This window comes from Ixodes scapularis, unplaced genomic scaffold (genome assembly GCF_016920785.2).
Source record: "Ixodes scapularis isolate PalLabHiFi unplaced genomic scaffold, ASM1692078v2 PGA_scaffold0__279_contigs__length_252992795, whole genome shotgun sequence".
Taxonomy (NCBI): Eukaryota; Metazoa; Arthropoda; class Arachnida; order Ixodida; family Ixodidae; genus Ixodes; species Ixodes scapularis.
The window spans coordinates 34,394,092-34,413,609 of record NW_024609835.1 but is presented as its reverse complement, the minus strand read 5'-3'; the positions used below and the strand labels follow the sequence as shown (position 1 = coordinate 34,413,609).

General features: G+C 49.7%; 1 protein-coding gene across 1 annotated transcript in view; it reads right to left on the bottom strand.

Annotated features, from left to right (window-relative positions):
• Positions 1–229: 229 nt before the first annotated feature.
• Positions 230–19,518, bottom strand: part of LOC8031629 (solute carrier family 25 member 40) — a 42,719-nt gene continuing 23,430 nt past the window's right edge. Inside the window, exons 8-9 of the mRNA XM_029982190.3 lie at positions 3,158–3,239; positions 230–562 (exon numbers count right to left, since the gene is read on the bottom strand). Of these exons, the coding sequence (XP_029838050.2) occupies positions 366–562; positions 3,158–3,239 (279 nt within the window). The 3' untranslated portion in view covers positions 230–365. The remainder of the gene's footprint in view (positions 563–3,157; positions 3,240–19,518) is intronic.

The following is a 19,518-nucleotide window of genomic DNA, read 5'->3' as shown; positions in this document are numbered from 1 at the left end:
AGACTAGCACCTATGTTAGGTTATTTTTTGTAACCCCACCCCTTATGTAATACTCCCTAAAAGGGGGTCTTTAAAATAATAAAATGAGGTGAGGTGAAATGAAGATTCCCATCATGCATATGAGTGCCAACAGGGTGTGCATGAAGTTCTTCAAGTGATCAATAATCAACTCAAATCCTTACATTTCTTTGCCTCGTGAATGCTAGTTTATGAAAGTACAAACACACCATTGCACCCCTTCATATGCTGCTTTATTACTTCAAAAGAAGCCTTAAAGTCAGCCTTGTGCAAATGTTTGCAATGCTATGTACACACAACTTTCTCTGCCACCACACCTGCTGATGGGAGACAAGGCACAATAAAACCTACAGAACGCCGGCGCTCCTCCTGGCAGCGTTCTTCTGCCTGAAGAACTTCTTGCCAAACTCGTAGGTGCTGATCATGACAGCGCATGCCGGTGCAACCTTGGAGATCCTCGGTACGATCCCAGAAAACAGGCCCTTGACACCGCGACTCTGGTAGAGGTCCCTCATTATGGTGAACGTTGATGTGGACCGCCTCTCTGCATGACAAGGCAGTAAAATTTCAGCTTAGTCTCTTTTCGTGAATGGTTCCTTAAAGCACCTGCACCATGACTTGCTTCAAAAAAGCGGACAACCAAAGAAGAGAAAATTCCACACGAGCTGATGTGCTCTTGCCCATGGCAAGTGTGAGGCTAGGCAGACGTTTACCTTTCACAAATTTCGAGGAAAAAGGTGAAAAAAGAAATCAAAGGAAACCATACATTTTAGCAGAAAATGCATTCAAGAGCTGCGGTCCTCGAGAAAAGTGTGATGGAAAGCCAGAAAAACTATTTCAAAATCTGTAACACATACTTCAGAGGACGATCTATACAAAAGAACACATAATTGCATGCATGTGCGAATAGTGGATTTCAAGGTCGAAGCGAACGTGAAGCGAAGTGTTTTTGGTCAAATATTTTCTAATCGAATCCCCGAATAGTTTCTCCAAGCATTTTCCTACTTCAACATGCATAAACAAAAACCCAGCTGACCTCATGAAGGTTATTCCCAAGTTCCACTTGTCCATCGCTAACTTAAGTTGATTTCATTCTAACCATATTTATGGACTGTGGCTTGAGAAAGTCCAATGCTTACATCGGGATGGCAAATAAACAATGCATTTGACATAAAATTAAACCTATGGAAATGCCCAGCTACATCTAATCGAGGGGATTATAAATCTCCGTGCCATGTGCAAATATACTTTCTTCAATCTCGAATTTGAAAAAAAAAAAAAAAAAAAAAAAGAATCACAAATGACAAACACACGTTGTCAGTGTACCTCTACCTAATATATAATATGCGCCAAGCAACTGAGTGAGAGGAGGAGACAAGAGTGCACAGGGCCATCAGAACGCCGAGCTCTGGTTGGAATGATTAGTGGGTAAACATAAAGCTAGTTGCCTTGGTCTCCACTGCACACATAGAACATGTTCAAATTCGAGCGCCAAACGCTGGACGCCAGTGCTCCACGTTCTAACGCGTTCCGATGAGGGCAATGGCGACAAAGGCAGCAAGCTTTAGGTCTACCCACTAAACATTACAACCAGAGCTCGGCGTTCTAACGTCCCTGCACGCTTTCGTCTCCTCTCCCTCAGTTTCTCGACGCATATCATAATACCAAGAGTAATTTTTAAAATTTTACTGCAATGTAAATATCAACATTCCCAATGTTTCCTCTTAGATAGCTCTTAGCTGGATATCCATGGCATGGATATCCAGCTAGAACTGTCGGTGCTAGGAATGTCATGTCAACGGCGATTTTCACGTCAGAATCGCTGCCAAATTAGTTAAAGTATGATTTTCGCTTGGAAGCGTAATAAAATCTGTTTTTAGCCCAAATGCAGTGTACAGCTTTCCCAATAAACCCACGCACACAGCATCTTTGATGCCATGCACGTCGAAGCACTGTATGTGCGCCATTGCGGGAGGTCTTAACGGCGGTAGCAGTGGCGACATGTCTGTGCCTAGCGGTACCTGGAGTACCTTGTACAGAAGCTCCAGCGCTGCAAAACTCTTTGTGCAAGGAGCCGAGGGTTGAATCACCTACCATAAAATACCGCAGAAGCGCCCACTACTAACATTTCCTAAACTTGAGAATTCTGCAAAGTATACGTTAAGCGCCCACCCTCTCCAAAGCGCCAGCATCAGCTGGAAATATTCACCCTGTTGCGGCAGCCACGAGACAAACAGCGGCAATGAGGGGGATAAGCGCTTTCTTGCAATCGAAAGGGGAAAACTATTTGTGATGAGAACATTGACCTCCTATTCTGCACTGACTCAGAAGTGTCGTTTTCTGGGTTCAGTGACAATGAATAGGTACTAGTTAGTTTATTTTCCCATGATAAATGATGAGGGGGCCCCATCATTCATCATGTGAAAATAAATGTAGTTTCTCTGATTCCGTTTACCCTCCCTACCTTCAAAGCTCTTTATTTACTGCCATCTTGGCTCCTACCGATTTGACTGGACAAGTGCCCATGTCTAGATTAACCGAGTTTTCAGTAAAAGTGGAGTGGGCGCTTCCTCGGTACTTTACGGTAATTGGGTAGTAATGTTGACCAGGTGCCTCCAGTGCAAGCTCCCCGCCGCAATGATGCAGCTTTCACGTAGCCGGCATCAATTTCCTTTCGGTTCACGAGAAATATTCAGTGGATTTCACCGCCCAGATCGAGATATCAAACTGAAGGTTTCCGTCATCGGCATTGACGAGGCCTCGCCGCCTCGCTTGGCATCGCCATTTTTTGGCGCGCAGCTGGTCACAGGGCCCTGCACGCATGCGCAGGTGCTGCGCTTCCTCGCATTCCGTTGGTCTAACGTATGCCATTGTAAGAGTTCACGAGGAGTAGTCGAACCGAGCCCAACTCTTTTCGGGACATTATGACGAGCCTTGTGTCGCTTGGTTGCCGTGGAAACTTGCCATTCATCTCGTCATAAGCAGACGCGAGCGCCCGTAACGTGACGCAAGGAGACGGGGCTGTGTGAACGGGCCCAAAGGGTATAACTTGTGACATTGTCACGAAAAGAAGTCCTACTGTTTCAAGGTGCGTTGTGTACTGATGGCAATCAGGGGAAGTCATCCCCAGTCTACTTACCCTTCATAAGTTCCATTTCACCCAGCTCAATCTGCTTGTGGGTCTTGACAACATCAAATGGAAGCGTGACGACTGCAGAAATCTGGAGAGGAGAGAACAAGGCGAGACGACTGAGCCGCAGCACTTGAATCTGGTTGTGTACGTGAGAAGACAAAAGAAGTTATTTCTCCACTGTGCAACCCACTCATAGAAAGCTCTACAATTTTGCCGGATGCGTTGATTAGAACATCTCCAATTTGTTTTATGTAAAAGAGAATTTACAAGTGTTTTGTTTCCCTTAGACTTCAATGATTTGCCTGGACAAGTTTGTCATAACTATGACATATACTTTTTTAACTTGGTCTGCACTGTGTATATATACTTTTACCTTTGTAACCTTAAAGGGGCTATAAAGTGAATACTAAGACTCTTGTTATATGATAACAACTCAGTTTGTGCAAATTCAAATCTAAAACTGAAAAAAAAAAAAAATTATACCAGGCTTTTTTTTTTTATTAAAAATGCAATAAAACATTGCAGCTGTAGCTTTGTACCTGTTTATAACACAGAGATGAATTCTTCAAGAATCAACCAAACACACGTTTATTGTATGTTGGATGGATGAGTGGATGGATGGATGTTAATGGCTATACCCTTAGGCTTGGACATAGGCGGTAGCTTGTGCCACCTAGCCTATGTCTAAAAAGACAAGCCATCTTGAACTTTTCCTTTGGTTGACAGACCTCTTGGGTAGAATTGCTAGAACACTACATTTATCCCCCCTGAAAAAATTAACGACCAAGCTTAGAGAGCTGTCTATGCTGAAAAGTATGAGAGATAATAAGGTGCTCGGTGAACATGTGACGGGTACCAGCGCAGTGTACTTGGTGGTTGAGTTTTTGACAGGACAGCGGGAACACGACATGGAGGGCACTGGCCGCCAAGGTCCTATTGAGGAGGTTCCACGTCTTCGACATCCGGTTCCTATTTTCTGGGCGTACAGTCAAACCCGGTTATAACGAACAGCAGGAAACACAACAATCAATTCGATATAGCAAGTACCTAGTTCAATATTACAAAAACCATTTACAACGAACTTCCACAATGCGTTCGTTGTAAGGCGAGAGCCTTCTCTTTCTTTGTCATCTCTTCGCTTCCACCATGTAACAACGCGCTAAAAGTTTCTTGTTGCTTTTTTCCGTGCGTTCCAAGTTTGTTTTTCAGCTTATCTCTTCTTCTGTATCGCTTCTCTTCGTGGGCAACCGTTTTGGGATGAAAAGTTTTTTTTTTTTGTGCGTTCGTGCAGAGTGTATTTTTTAGTTTTCTCCCCCTTCTGAATCGCTTCCTTTTGCTCAAATTTGTTCGCATCTTAAGCTTTTGAAATTTTCTTTCTTTCCCACTTTTTTTTATTTTTTTGCGGGGGGGGGGGGGGGGGGGGACAAGCTAGAAGATGGCAGTTTGTGCGTTTTTAAAGCCTTCCCGGGGAGCACAAGTTCGATATGGCCAATATGTTGTTCGTTATAAAAAGTACTTTTTACATGAATTTTTACTGAAATTTTCTGTGCATTCAATATCGACAATAATTCGCTGTACGTGGGTTTGTTCTAAGCCGGTTTCACTGTAATGACCACTCACGATGCGTTTTTAAAAAACTGGCTTTTTGCTTGACGACCTTTTCGTCTCAAGAGGCCCTAATACAGAATTCGTGAACTAAGATGACAGTCAAGGGGCTCCGTCGTAGAATGGGGTAAAACTGTGTTGCTGTTGCTGCTTGCACAGCACTAGTTGACCTGGCCCGAAGTTGTGACTTCTTGTGCGATGTCGCTTCTCAACATATGCCTTGTTATATCTCTTCCTCGCTGCATTGGTTTGTCATGCCTCGATGTGGGTGTTGTCTGTTGCCAGAGTTGGGAAGTGCAGGTAGCAAGTTGCATGCTTTCCAGTTAACAGGAGCTCGAACGGTGATGCGTTTGTGGATCTATGCGGGGTCAAACGATACGCTAAGAGGAAGGCGTGGAGATCCCTTGTCCGGTCTTTGCTGTTTATTCTGCTTGTGATAATGAGTTTCTTGAGTGTCCTCATGAATCTCTAAACCTTGTGGGAGCCACTGGTTTCCCTCCCCCGGGAGGGCGTAAGCCGAGGCCATCCCGGGCGAAGCCGTCTGACTTTGAGCCCGGTCGCTCCGTATCGTGTCGGAGAGACTACGTCACCATGCTGACCTACTTTCTCGCACTCCTCCGCGCGTCTCCCAGATTTCGGGGGAACAGCGACATCGCGCGAGAAAAAGTGGGGCCTGCCCTCCGAGTGGACGGCCGTGTGGTCGAGGAGTCCTGTATTGGACTCTGGGGAACGGGTCGAGTCGCGGCGCGAGCTTGTCCGACTGGCGATGACTCCACGCTAGTGATTCCCCGGGCTCTGACAGTCGGCGTCCCCACTACCTGTAGACGTCCGTCTGCCAAGAGCCCTGGCCCCGAACTCCTGCAACGACGGGTAGCGGCGTGAGCTCGCCCGACCGGCGATGACTCCGCTTGCAATTACCCCTTTGGCTCTCAGGTCGGCGAGCGATGCGGGCACACTGTGCCCGCGGCGGCTCGCTTGACCGCAGTGTCTTGTTGGGGACCCCTGGTACTCAATAAACGCTGTTGGATACCGGGATCATCTTTGTTAGCATGGCGTTGGCCGAACCCGGCGCGGCGACCGCCCTCGCTGGTAGCCGTCGGCCGCGCGGTGGGACGGGTAGCGGATTTCCCCTTTGAGCACTGGTATGTGAAAGGTATGTGATCGGCCCTCCTTTTAATTCCCACAACCTCTCCATTCGCTTCAGGCCGTCTTGATGTAATGCGGTGGTATCTAACTAAACCCGAACTGTAGAAGCGTAGAAATCTGGGCGAATTGGTGATGCGTCGGAATGAGAATGCAGTGCGAACAAACGAATGAGAGTGAGAATGCGGTGCGAACAACCAGTAGAAGAGTATACACACAGAAAAGGCACTGACTTAAAACTGAAACTTAATTGGAAAAACATGAAGGCCGCAAAACAACCAGAACAATCCACTACACCCTTGTTCCCATTGGCCGAGATATTCCGTCTTGTTTTTATAGGGGGCCACAGGGGGGGCACTGACACACATGCCCTCCCTACATTGTGATATATAAAATGCTTCCGTTACCTCCCTCATCCTTTTGTTGTTGTGTCGCATCATTATTGTTATCTCCATCGTTTGTTTGTACTGTATTCTCGTTCCTAAACCCGAGTTCTTCGGCAAACATTGAAAGGTCTCGGCTCTGAAATGGAAGACAGTTGTCGGTTTTTAGGGCAGCAGGGATGACGAATTGGGTGAAGATTGCATGCAGCTTGCGGATGACTTCTGTAGCTGTGAGTGTTGGAAGGATGTTTACCACTGGGTACTTCGAATAGTCGTCCATGACGACCATGACACATTTGCCATCGGGGAACGGTCTGGCAAAGTCCATTGACACTTCGGTCCAGGGAGCTTCAGGCAGTCCCAGCACAGGCAGGGGATCACGGTGGTGCACAGCTGTTGCGGCCTCGCAGGCTATGCATTTCCTAATCATTTAGTCTACAAGCACATCCACCCAGGAAACCAGACCTTGCTTCGCAGCAATATTATAGCTTTGACAATCCCCTGATGTCCTTTGTGCGCAAGGTGGACTGCTGTGCATTGCAGGCTGGCTGGTAGGACGATGGATGTCCCTCACAGAATTAATCCTCCCTTAGACGGAGTGAGTTCGCTTGATACACGCGAGAAGGGACGGAGGTGTTCATCCTTCTACACACGTTTGTCGGGCTGGTGTTATCGTAGAAGTGTCGTCAACTTGGTTTGCTGTGGATCTGCTGCAGTTTTTTTAGCAATCTGCTCCAAGGTCATACCATATGGGAGACTTTGTTGTACCAAGTAGTTTACATACTCTTCGGGCACTCTGGCGAGGTTGCGGAGCTTGTCCTTGTTTGTAGGAGAACACTGAGGTGGGTGTCAGAACCAGTAGTAACTGGGATTAGTGGGCCCTTTGGTGTGTTTGATGATGTAGCTGTAAGGCTGAAGTCGAAGAGCCATGCGCTCAATTCTGATGGGGACGAACGTGAGCTTGACAGGGTGTTTACGAACGGTTTGTTGTCAGTGAACACTTGAAAGTTGGTGCCATACAGGTAGATGTGGAAGTGTTCAAAGCCCCATACCACAGCCAACATATCTCGCTCTCTTTGCGAGTATCGAGCTTCCACAGCCGTCAAAGGCACGGCTTCCATATGCAACCACCTTGACTCATCTCTTGATGACTGGGCAAGGACAGCACCCAGACCATGTCTTGCAACATCAACAATGAGCTCTGTGATTTTCTGAGGGTCGAAGTACGCCAGAGTGTGGGCATCCGAGATTTTGTCGTCTAGTTCTTCAAAAGCTCGGTGCTCGACGCTGGTCCAAGACCACTGGTTTCCTTTAACGGTCAGCTGTTGCGGGGATTGTGTTATGTTTGCAAGGTTGGGAAGGAAATGTCCGCAATAGTTGAACAAGCCTAGGATACTTCGTAACGCGCTGGCATTTGTTGGCAAGGCAGCATTCTGGAGCGCTGACACCTCATCGGGTTTGGTCGTACATCGGCACCAGAAAAGACAAGTCCGAAAAAAGTAAGCTCCCTCTGGAAGAAGCTGCACTTCTTGGGATTGAGCATTACTGTTGAGACCGGTTCTAACAAAATAGCGGCTACAGCGAAGCGATCATGATTTCCCAATCCCTTTTGCGCTTCATAATAACTGAACTCGGTTATAACGAAATAGCGGATATAGCGAAGTGATCTCCAATTCCCGTTGACTTCGTTATAACCGGTCTCGAAAGTAGTCCGCACATGCTTAGGCATTCAAGCATTGCTTCCAGAGCCTTGTAATGCACTTCCTTCGTCACACCGAAAACTAGGATGTTGTCACTTACATTAAGCACGCTGGAAATGCTGCCAATGACCTGTCATATGGTGTGTTGAAACACCTCTGCAGCCGAGTTAATGATAAAGTTCAGGCGCTTGTACCTGAAGAGTCCAGCATGAGTTGAAAGGCCGCGATCGAACAGGAGTCTTCGTGCAACTCGAGCTGATGATACACTTCCTTGAGATTGAGTTTGGAAAAGACAGTTGGCTCTGTAGAGCGCTGTCAAAATGTCGTCGACTGCTGGGGTGACATGACGTTCGCGGCAAATCGCCTTGTTAGCGTACCGCACCTCCACGCACATTCATAGAGCTTCAGGGTCGTATGGCTTGGGCACAAGCACAACTGGGGAAACCCAAGGGGTTGGCCCATCCGTTTTTTCGATGATGTTGAACTCTTGCAGTCATGTCAGCTCAGTCTCTAATGGTTTCCGCATAGCAAAGGGGATGCGGCAGTGGGGCTGTGCAACTGGTGGCACACTCCGCATTGTGCGGAGTGCGCTTCTTTCAGCTGCTACATGCAGGCGCACTTGTAGATCATGAAGGAATCCTATTCCCTGAAAGAGCTGGGGGTACTGCTGCCGGATTTTGCTTTCCGTCAATGCATCCCTGACGTGGTAGGTGACGTGGGCTAGTCGAGGGGCGAGGCCGCAGAAAAATTTAGTAAGGTTGCGTGATCACCGGTCACCATGAAGAGGTCTTCTTTGCTCTCGTGACTTTTGTACTGCATGGTCACAGACAGTATGCCAAGTAATGGCAGGGGGGAATTTGCACCATATGTGAAAAGCCTTTCATTCGTCTCCTCTGGGGCACTATGTAGACAGAGTTTCTTAAAGGGCAACTCCGGCCAAAACTCAAAATGCAATAAATTACTGGTATCGCTGTAATGACACAAATTATAGCTTTTACCAAAATATTACGTCCGACGGACGCCGCATTCTCAACTAATGCCGATAATAAAAATGCGAGCCGCTGCTCCTTAGCGGGCGGCCAGCGGGTTGCCGATCGCTAAAGCAACATTGGGCCGCGACGTCAGTATCGTTCTCTTTTTTTGCTCCGGTCCGAGCGTTGCGTGGAGGGCACTTCTTTCAGCTGCTACCACCGCTACTTCGGCTTGTGATTGGCGTGTTTAGCCGTTGCTTTTATCTGTAGCCCGTGTAGCTTCGGCATAGCCTTTTGTTTATTTGCTTGTGAGGACTCCAAGACTTGTTCTAGCGAGCAACTCTGTGCGCCCAAGACTGCCCAGCTGTTCCTCGAAAGATGCCAAGTACAACTTATAGCGCTGTGGGCTGCTCAAACAACCAGCTGCGCGACCCGGACGTGCGTTTTCACAAGTTTCCAACGGACCGGAAATTGGAGAAAATGTGGGTGAACGCTGTTCGACGAGTGGACTGTGGACTTCGGCTTTTACGCACTTGAGGAAAAAAGAATGAAAAAACAGACGTGTACAGCCCAGCACACGTGTGTTCGGGTGCCGCGGCCCACACCGGAGAGCCTCAAAGCTTCGTGTCTGGGACTGACCCGCAGCGCAAAGGCGAGAGGGCCCCCAGTACTGCAAGTCACTCGCACCGCCGCGTAGAGCAATGCCACTCCATCCACGGAGCCCCGATGACAATTTAGGCCTAGCAACGAGTACGGAAGACCGCACGAATGGCGACAGCCGCCGAGTATGGCACCGAACGAGTTCACTCGTTTTCCAGTTGCTAGCTTTTTGGGTATACAAGCGACGAGTACGGCGTAGCGCACGCACAGCGGCGGCCGCCGAGTATGACATCGAACGAGTTCACGGGTTTTCCAGTCACTAGCTTTTGGGTGTACCCACTAACTCTTGCTACGTACGCTGGATAACTACCACGTATACAGAATTAAAACAAAATCAGCTTACCTCCTATCTTTAGACAACTACCGCAACAGAGGTAGGTGTCGCTCGGCCCGCGCATTCGTTGAACAAGAACGATCCTGACATCACGTTCACATAGCGGCTGATTTCCAGTGTTGCCGGGGCCTTGAGCGGCTAGTTTCGGTTTTGTTGGCCGCGCCCCAAACAAAACTTTGAGGCGCCGATATCTTTAAAACTACGCACAATAACGGGAAAAAAATTACGCCTTGGAATTCAGGGTCGCTGACTGCACTAAAAACAGTCATAAACCCAAAATCGAAAGTATGGACCGGAGTTGCCCTTTAATTTCTTCAAGTCACATAATACGACAGTGAATACTGAAGCTCCAGTGTCGAGATTGAATGTTATAGGTGAGCCATTAACTTCCACGGCCACTTTAGGTGATTGTCTGTGCTCGTCTGCCTTCTCTGTTTTGAGGGCATACTCGTTGCTGTCAGAGTTTGCGTATGGGCCTACTGCATGTACGGCTTTTGAGGCAGGACGACATAGCTTTGAAAAATTACCCATTATTTTACATGAGTTGCATCTTTTGCCTTTGGCTGGGCAGCTGGATCTACCACCGTCGTGGGGCCACGAATGTTTCATCGCTGAGGGCATGAATCATCATAGGCTTGCGATGGGGCTTTCCCGTGGCACTTTGGTGGATGGGGTCGCAAAGGCTTGGCATTCACTGCTAAGGCCACCCATGTGTTCTCGTTGGACCACAGGAGTCCTTGTTACCCCTAACCGCTAGACCGCTAGAACACTAAAGTGACATGCCCCTTTTCCATGGTATCTCTGAGAAAGGAGCATGTTGTAAACTTAGTCACGCAGAGGCAGAGGTGAAAAAGAGGGGGAGCGAAGCGAAAACGAGGAGAGTAACCTAATGTAGTAGAGCACCGAGCTTCACTGCTTTGCACCAATGTGCTAGGAGCAGCGGCTCACACGCAAGAGCAGCTTGGTTAGCTCAATGGGTTCTTTGCTTCGAATTATGTTTAGACCCCCAACTTTAGATAACAGCCCCGATGAAAAAGGTGTTGACCTTTATTTGAATGAATTGTTAAAAAGATTGTCGGAAATCATAATGCAAGTGTGAAAATAAAATGTTTAATGAAAACTTTCAAAGAATATTTACAGACATGAAATTCGGCGACTCCTTTCCGTTTGTGCTTAGCGATCAAATCTCTCTGTTTAAGTCTCTGGGGTTCCCAGCTCGAACTGCCCTCGGAGCTCTTTCCTCCTCTCCGTTTCCCACATAGCGGGTTAGACTTTGCACATCTGCTCCCGCTGTGCGGGTGTGTGATCCAACATGATGGCACCGTCGCCCGAGATGTGTGGGGCTACAGTCCGATTCCCCACTCCCCTGTCTCCGGATGAACATGACACAGCTGTTGTATTTTGTGTGTGTGATTCGTGTTGCGCGAGCTTCCGTACAGCAAGAAAAGGAAGACAAAGAGGTTTTTCTCAAAACGATGGAGTGCATTTGTGTCTGTCTTCCTTGAGGTTGTCTGTACTAATTCCATCACATAACATTTGGTGCGAAAACCCGGGGATTAACTACAACCAGGACATGCCGCACTAGAGCCAGGAAAGTATTGAACGCCTCAAAACAAAAAGGACAAGCCTGCGCGCCGCCACAACGACAGTGATCAACGAGATCGGCGCCCTGCTGACCTCGGATCCAACTGAAATAGGTGAGCTGGAAGAAACACTTGACACTCTTCTCCTAAAAGAAGCTTCCCTAAAAGAGCTCGGCAGAGAAATAGAGCCGTTGGTTGAAGATGAAGCTCTAGAAGAGGAAGTGAATGGCGCTGAAGGGTATGCTCAACACATCAGAGTTACCAAAACACAAGTGAAGCAGAAGTTCAAGGAACACGGAACGAGGAGCAATACAGCGTTTGGTTCTTTGACAAGCGGCAGCGACTTGGGACAGCCTTCATTTAACCATGCCCTGACAACAGTAAGGCTACCAAAATTGGAGATCGCCAAATATGGAGGAGACATTCGATTATGGCCCGGCTTCTGAGGCCAATTCAACTCAACAATCCATCAGAACGAGACCCTCTCCGACATTGACAAATTTAGGCACTTGAAAAGCTACCTCATTGGTAGGGCTGCCGTCGCAATCGAGGGACTCAAATTGACAACCAAAAAAATTGCAGTGGCTTAGCTCGGCTATGCCAGGATATACGTAGCGTAAGCTCAGGTTCAGCTGGTTATTTTTAGCTTTCCTGGTTGTCTAGGATTAGCTTGATTATCATGCTATCTCGTGCTTCACTGACACACACACGGTATACGCATTACGTGACTACTTCGGAATCCGATGAGTTAAGCTTCTCGCTCTTCTTATTGCGGAGGAGGTGCTGTGTAACCGAGCTTTTGGTTGCACGTCAAAAGATCCCCAGGTGGTCTAAATTAATCCTCAGTCCTCCGTTGAGGCGTGCCAGACGCCCGTTGTTGGTATGGCCAGCTGTGTGCCGTGTTGTTATGTATCAAGCAACCAAGCTGCCGCCCAGAACAGCCGGACAGCGCGAGCCATAATCTCGAGCGGTGCATGCGCGCGGCGCGTGCATTGGAAACTGACCTAGGCGCCATACCAGTCTTGCCCGTTCAGTCACTGCTCCTCGCGCATGCGCAGCACGGCTCTCCAGGAGCCACGCGAAATAGCTCAACCTCGGCCCAGTTTAGCTTACGTTACAAAACTACCGGGATGCCCTCAACCTCCTCACCCAAAGATTCGGACAAACAGACCTAATTGTCAAGGACCACATGTCGAGGTTGATGGCTGTTAGAGCGGTTCACGACTCCAGGAACGTCTAGAGACTCAGGACGCTGTACGACCAAATCGAAATGGGTGTCCGCAGCCTTGAGGCTCTTGGGGCCGAAGAGAAAACGTATGGAGTGCTGCTCCTAACAGTGTTACGTAAGGCGAGACCAGCAGATATTGGGCTGGGGTACAGCCGCTAAATGATTGCGCAGTCAGTGAACCGAGAGAACGAGCCGCGAGGGTTCTTGAGTTCTTTTAAAGGTTAGGTGGAGTGCCGCGAAAGGATGCAACCGGTAACTGAGAGCACAGTACGCCAGCGGAGCGACAGCGACAGCGCAGAGGAACCCAGAGTTGCATCGGCGGCCATACTTACCACAACAACCGAGGCAGACAACGGATGCGTGTTTTGTAGCACGGACTATCACGGCCTGGGCGGCTGTTTTTCGGGGATGTCACTGGAAGACCGAAAAGCTGTCCTGCAACGAGAAAACTGCCGTTTCCGTTGCACTAAAAGAGGGCACTTGTCACAAGTATGCAGAGGCGCCAGATGGCTGAGATGTGCGCGGTGTGGCGGACGACACGTCACCGCCATGTGCAATCCCAACGTGACAATCCGCGATACGCAAGCAGAAAGGGACGCGGCGATCACAGCGGTGAAGGAGGTAGCGGGAGGAGATATTTTGCAGTCATCACTCGGAATCCAAGACAAAACAACCGGACCAAGCACGAACCAGGTGCTCCTGCAGACAGCACGGGTGTGGGCTGAAGGTCTTCAGGAACAAACGCCCCTTGGACTCCTGCTGGATGATGGCAGTCAGTGCACGTTTGTCCGACGCAACATGTCAGAGAGGCTGCATCTCAAGATACTCGGCGAGGAGGACCTCAGAATTTTTACCTTTGCCGGGAACGTAACGACAAATCCAACGAAGTGCCGCCGGGTGGAGCATTGGCTACGGAGTCGGTTCGACAGGAAAGAAGTTCGGGTGGAGGCTCTCGAGGTGCCCTACATTTGCGCTGGCCTCATGATGGCCCCCTTAGAGGTCGTGGTGACGCAGATGAAGATGGAGGGCAAGAACATTGCGGACGTCACATCTGACAATGCAGTTGAGGACGGAATAGGGCTTCTGATCGGGGCCAATCATTACTGGGACGTAGTCAATGGAAGCGTGAGGTGCCCGAGCCCCAAATTGATGGCAGTGGACATTGTGTTTGGATGGACTCTGCAAGGCCAGTTCAGAACAACCAAGTCCACGGCAATCTGTTCGTCGGCCACGATTGTGATGAGGGTTACTGTGAGGGGAAGAGATGGTGTAGTCTACCAAGGGCATCTGCCGGAGTCGCTGCGCGATGGCCCAGTCCGACGGCGGAGGCGCCGACGAGGGGCCCGCCAACGGCCCCGTCAAGAGGTCCTACTTGCCCTACCAGCCCTACCAGCTTGAGCTCCAGGTGATCATCGAGGAAGCCAGAGGCGTCGCGCAGCCGGCCAAAGGGGACGAACAGGTCTCCCTGCTCAGAGAGTACACGAGGGCCCTCCTGGCCCACAGGAAATCCACGCAGAGGCTTCCGTCAACGTTGAAGCAAACACCCGGCAACCGGGTCTTCAATTACAACAAAGTAAACGACGTCGACATCGTTATTGAGAAGCGCCTGGAAGAGGAGACTGTCAACAACGATCGCGCCTTCAGCCGTCGCCTGGACGAGGCCCACAAAAAGCGCTTCGCCGAGCAGCAAAACGCCAAGTCTTCGTACGAGGAAACGGCGCCAGGCCCAGGAGAGACGAGGACTCTGTGGCGACTGAAGACTGCCTGCCTAGGCACCTCCGGAGGACGTGCCGAATCAAGCAGACGTTCATGGGAAGGGATGGCAGGGTGCGTCCCTGCAGAGTTTTGTTACCCGGGGGAGCAGAACTCAAGTGACCCGTACAGTTGCTGTACTCCTTAGAATTGTGTAATTAGTGAGCTTCATCAGCTCATCCAGGGGAGATTGTTGTATTTTGTGTGTGTGATTCGTGTTGCGCGAGTTTTCGTACGGCAAGTAAAGGAAGAGAAAGAGGTTTTTCTCGAAACAATGGAGCGCACTTGTGTCTGTCTTCCTTGGGGTTGTCCGTATTAATTCCATCACATAACAACAGCAATGCACGGCTCTCGGCAGAAAGGGTTTATTCCACTCACGTTCTGCCAAGGGTTTTCGGGATCGGGAAAGGTTACTGAGGAAGCCTGGGAGGGGTGCGCCGCCACCGTATGTTGCCTGCCGATCGCCCCGGAGGTACTAGTTCACATTGCATCCTGGGGACGTCGCCGTTGAGGGTTGGATCCTGGGTCTAAGTCCGGACCACGTCATGGGGCCGTCGCCCGAGTCGGCCATAGCGGTCACCACTACCGCGAACGTCCGTCGTGGCCTGTTTTCCGTGCAAGAGTCCCTCTTCCAATCACCCGTCGTCCGTCGTCCCAGCTTCCCCCGCGGTAGCCGCGCACCAGACAGGTGGCAGCCTCTTCTTTATTGGGGGTGGTTTGCTCCTGAACCTTGCCTTCCGGCTCTGCCACAGCCCCTCGGGCGCCGATGCTCTCTGGGGGGGGGGCGAGCTCGCAGATGTCTACCGCCACCGTCGCCAACATTTTCCGGATGGGTCCTGAGGGAGGAGGCACTCAAGTACCAGAGGCGCTGTCTTTGCCATGGAGGCAACCGACAAGTCTCTAGGCGCCGCCGTCCGGTTGTCGACCGGATGGGGGTCGATGAGACGCCACGGGTGTTGAGTTGAATTTTTAGCACTTTTCCTGTGTATTTGTTGCTTACACTCCCGGACTCAAACATTTGTGTCCTCGCAATCATCTGCGTCTCCGGTGACTAGTCGTCCAGCCATTGCTGAGGGCGGTGGCAGTGTGTAATCAGGAGATGATCAGAGGAGGCAGCTGTTGCGCTAGCGGTATCGTTTATAATTATTTCATCGGGCGGATTGGCATCAGCTTCAACAAAGAGCTGCGAAGTGGTGTATTCGGGGTCGAGGGCCGGTTGTTCGTGAAAAAGCTTGATCTGTCGTGTAGTAGCAGGCGGCAATCCAGTGTGCTTTGCGGGGTAAACTCAGAATTGGCGTAGGTTTGCTTTTCCACGTTAGTGACAATGTATGGTCTGAGGAAAAGCGAGCTAAGTTTCGAGATACAAAGGCCGTTCGTGTACCGTATTGTGTCCCCGACGCTGTATAAAGCTGGTCGATGTTTTGCATCATAGGAACTCTTCATACCGTGAAGGTAGCCAGGGAGGTTGGCGTTTGCAGTGTCGCGGTTTGCGTGGACGTCGCTGGCCTCAACGGGAAACGGGGAGAATTCATTATCCACTGGTCCACGTGTAACAAAGTTGAACAGGAGTTTGAACGGTGATGTCTGGAGTCCGGCGTGCAGCTGTTGGTTCACTTAAAAAGTGGTTGCCTGGAGATAGTCGCTCCAATGGTCGATGTTGCCGTTGACATTCTTTAGCAGACATGGAAGGAATGTTTTCATTGGTGCGTTCGACTAAGCCGCTAGCTTCAAGAGCGTAAGGTACCGTAAGGATTTCCTGAATTTACCTGTCAGCAAAGTACCATGAAGCCTAACATGAGGTTAGGATTCTGTCGTTGTCGATGATGAAGGCTTGCGGCGTACCGAACGAGAATATAATTTCTCCGAGAAATCGAAGGACTTGCTCCGTCGCCTTGTCTGGCACAGGGCGCGTGACAATGAAGCATGTGGTAAGGTCGACTGTGGTGATAAAATACCTGCTGTCGTCTTCCGAGTTGATAGGTCCAACATGGTCCAGTGCGATTCATTCGAAAGGGGTTTGGGGTGGTGCATGCTGGTTGAGAGTGTCTGGTTGGAGTCCAGTCAGATGATTGTAGCGCTGAAACTTGTCGCATTTTCGGACGTATGTTTCGGATATCATGAGTCATGTGTGTCCAGTAGCAACGGCGCTGAATTTTCGAAGCAGAGTGCGAGCTGTCTCCATGTTCTTCATGGCCATGGTAGCTGCAGAAAACAGCTTGTCGCCAAGAAGTCGGGACGACTGCGCAGAGTCGTTCCATGTCGCCGATGTTGGAGACGTGTACGACAGTGCCTTTGACTAGTTGGTAAGGGCCGGAGACACGCGTCGTGGCGCTGATTGGGGTTTGTTGCTCCAACTACCATATGATTGTGACAAGCGCAGGATTGTGTCGTTGGGCATTGCTGTGTTGCGAGTCTTCAGCAAGGAGCACGTAGACAGAGTGTACGATATTTAAAACTTGAGACAGTGCATCAGCGATGTCGTTCGATTCACCCGGGGTGTGGTGGATCGTGAAGTTGTACGAGGCTAGATCGAGAGCAATTTATGCAAATCATCTTTGTGGATTTTTTTCTACCATGACATGCATGATGACCCAGTTGTCTGTATACAAGTCGAAATGTTCGAGGTCTTTGAGGTACGCGTGAAAGCGATCGGTGATTGCCCAGTGTGCCGCGATAGCTTCCAAGTCTGTGGAATGCTTGTGCTGGTCTGTTTCGGGGACTTTCTTGCTGGCATACTCCAGGACTCAAGTTTCCTTGCCATGTCGTTGTGAGAGAAAAGCTCCAAATGCTGTGTATGACACGTCAACGTGAACTCCCATAGGGAGATCAGGGTTGAAGTTCGCGAGGATCAAAGCCTCGGTCAAGCGTTTCTTGAGAGTGTCCATTGCTTCTTGACACGTTGGAAACCAGGTTAAAAGGGCGTCTTTCTTGGTCAGATCTGTCAAGCAACATGCAGTGTGCACATAGTACTTGATGTACCAACGGTAGTGTGGTGCGAGGCCCAGAAATGATCGAACATCATTCTTTGTGCATGGCGGGCCATAATCTAAAATTGCCGCAGTGCATTTAGGGTCTAGGGCAATTCCATATCGGGAAAAGATGATACCGAGGAAGGAAATTGTACTTGCCATGAAGATACACTTCCGGATGTCAATGCATAGTCCCAGGTTGCGGAGGAGGTCAGAGTTCGGCACAGAAGGTCGACGTGTTCTGGCACGTTGTCAGTGAAGATGCAAACGTTGCCGATGTAGACGATCACATGTCCGGTTGTGATGAGTTCACAGAGGCCGTCGTTCATGACATTCTGCATTGTAGCGGGCGCTGTTCATAGACCAAAAAGCATTCGAAGAGGCTTTTGTGTCCATCCTCAGTAACAAACACTGCTTTGTGGATGTCTTTGTCCCAGAGTGCAACGTTTAGAAATGCCGTTTGGATGTCGAGTTTCGTGAAGTAACAGGATCCGACTGTCTTCCAGACAAGTGAGCCAGTATGGACATCAGGTAAGCTTGTTTGACTGTCTTTGCATTGAGGAACCGGTAGTCGATGCAAAGCCTTTTCAGGGTCGACTCGTGGTGTGGTTGCTCAACGAGGACGGGTGAGGCATAGGGTGACTTCGAAGGACGTATAATTCCTTTTCGCAGCCCTTCATTGGTCTCAGGGCGAATAAATTTCTTGTTGGTTTCGCTTGTCGAGTAAGGTTGCATTCGCACAGGCTTGCTGTCGGTAAGCTCGATGCTGTGTTGCACGTGTTCACAGAGACCAAGGTCTCTGTCGGGGGTCACGAAGACTTTTACATTTTCCAGAAGAGTGTGTTTTACTTCCGCAAAATCCTTGTCGCGTATGACTAAGGGCTGGTTGAGAGAGCAAACGGTGTCTCTAACTTTGTCAGACATAAGGAGGTGTGGAAAATGCGCTTCTTCCCCCACCGTAGAATTGTTACTTTTGATGGATCTGTGAATGGTAACACAGATCACGTCCCGCTGTGGTGTTTTGGGGTGCGCATCGGGGCACAGGAAATCTGGTGTGCAATGAGAGCCGGTCTCGGCTGACATATCTGTTGTGCCTCTGGGATCATGAAGTTGTGCGCTTTCAAGCTGCAGCGGTTTGTCAATGGAATGAGGAATCAGCTTGACGAAATGCGAAATCGGGCTGTCCATGCTCGCTGATGTGCACGAGTGGAAACGAATAGGTGTTGGTTGCGTTTTTGAAATCCATTCAATAGAGTGAGTTGCATTTCTGTAGCGCTCAATATAGTCAAAGGGAATGGCTTCGCACCAGACAAGTCCGACGTTTAGGGTGCGCGAGAGATTTTAGACAACTCTAACATCGACCGTAGCAGCCACGTGTCCGATCGTGATGGTCACTTTGGTGGTGCCTAGCAAGTGCTGAGCTTCGCCGAACGGTTCTTTCCGCTAAACATTGTCGTCAGGTGTGACGCAGAAACTGTGGGACCGTGCGAAGTCCTCTGAAATGAGCGTGGCGGCAGATCCGGTGTCCCTGAGTGCAGAATCTGCAGGCCGCTGATGATCATGGGAAATGAGATGGTCTTTTTCGAAGAATCAGCGTAGGTGAAAACTACACTGTTGACATGATCTGTTGCCTTGTTGGAAGTCGCGGTTCGGCGCGGTGTGCGACTTTACTTTCGTTGGGTGGCGGCTGCCTTCTGCTCCTCGGTGCGCGTGTGCCCAGTTCGGAGCAGTCTTTCGCATAATGTCCTTCATTGTAACTCCTTGCACGCATGTGCGATGACAATCTGGCAGGCAGTGTTGTGGTCTTTGGCGGTGATCTGTGAGATCACCACCGAAGACCACTTGAGGTTGAAGAGTTGCTCTGCCTATTGTTGGAGGCGATCTTGCCTCGGTTACCGTGCTAGGCCCGTTGTAGTTTCATATTCGTACCTGCTGTCGGTCAAGGCGTGTTACGTAGCTGAGAAAGTCGGAGATAGATTCTCGGTGCAAGTCGTAAAATGCAGACAGCATCGGTTTGTGCATGTTTGTTAAAGAGCTTT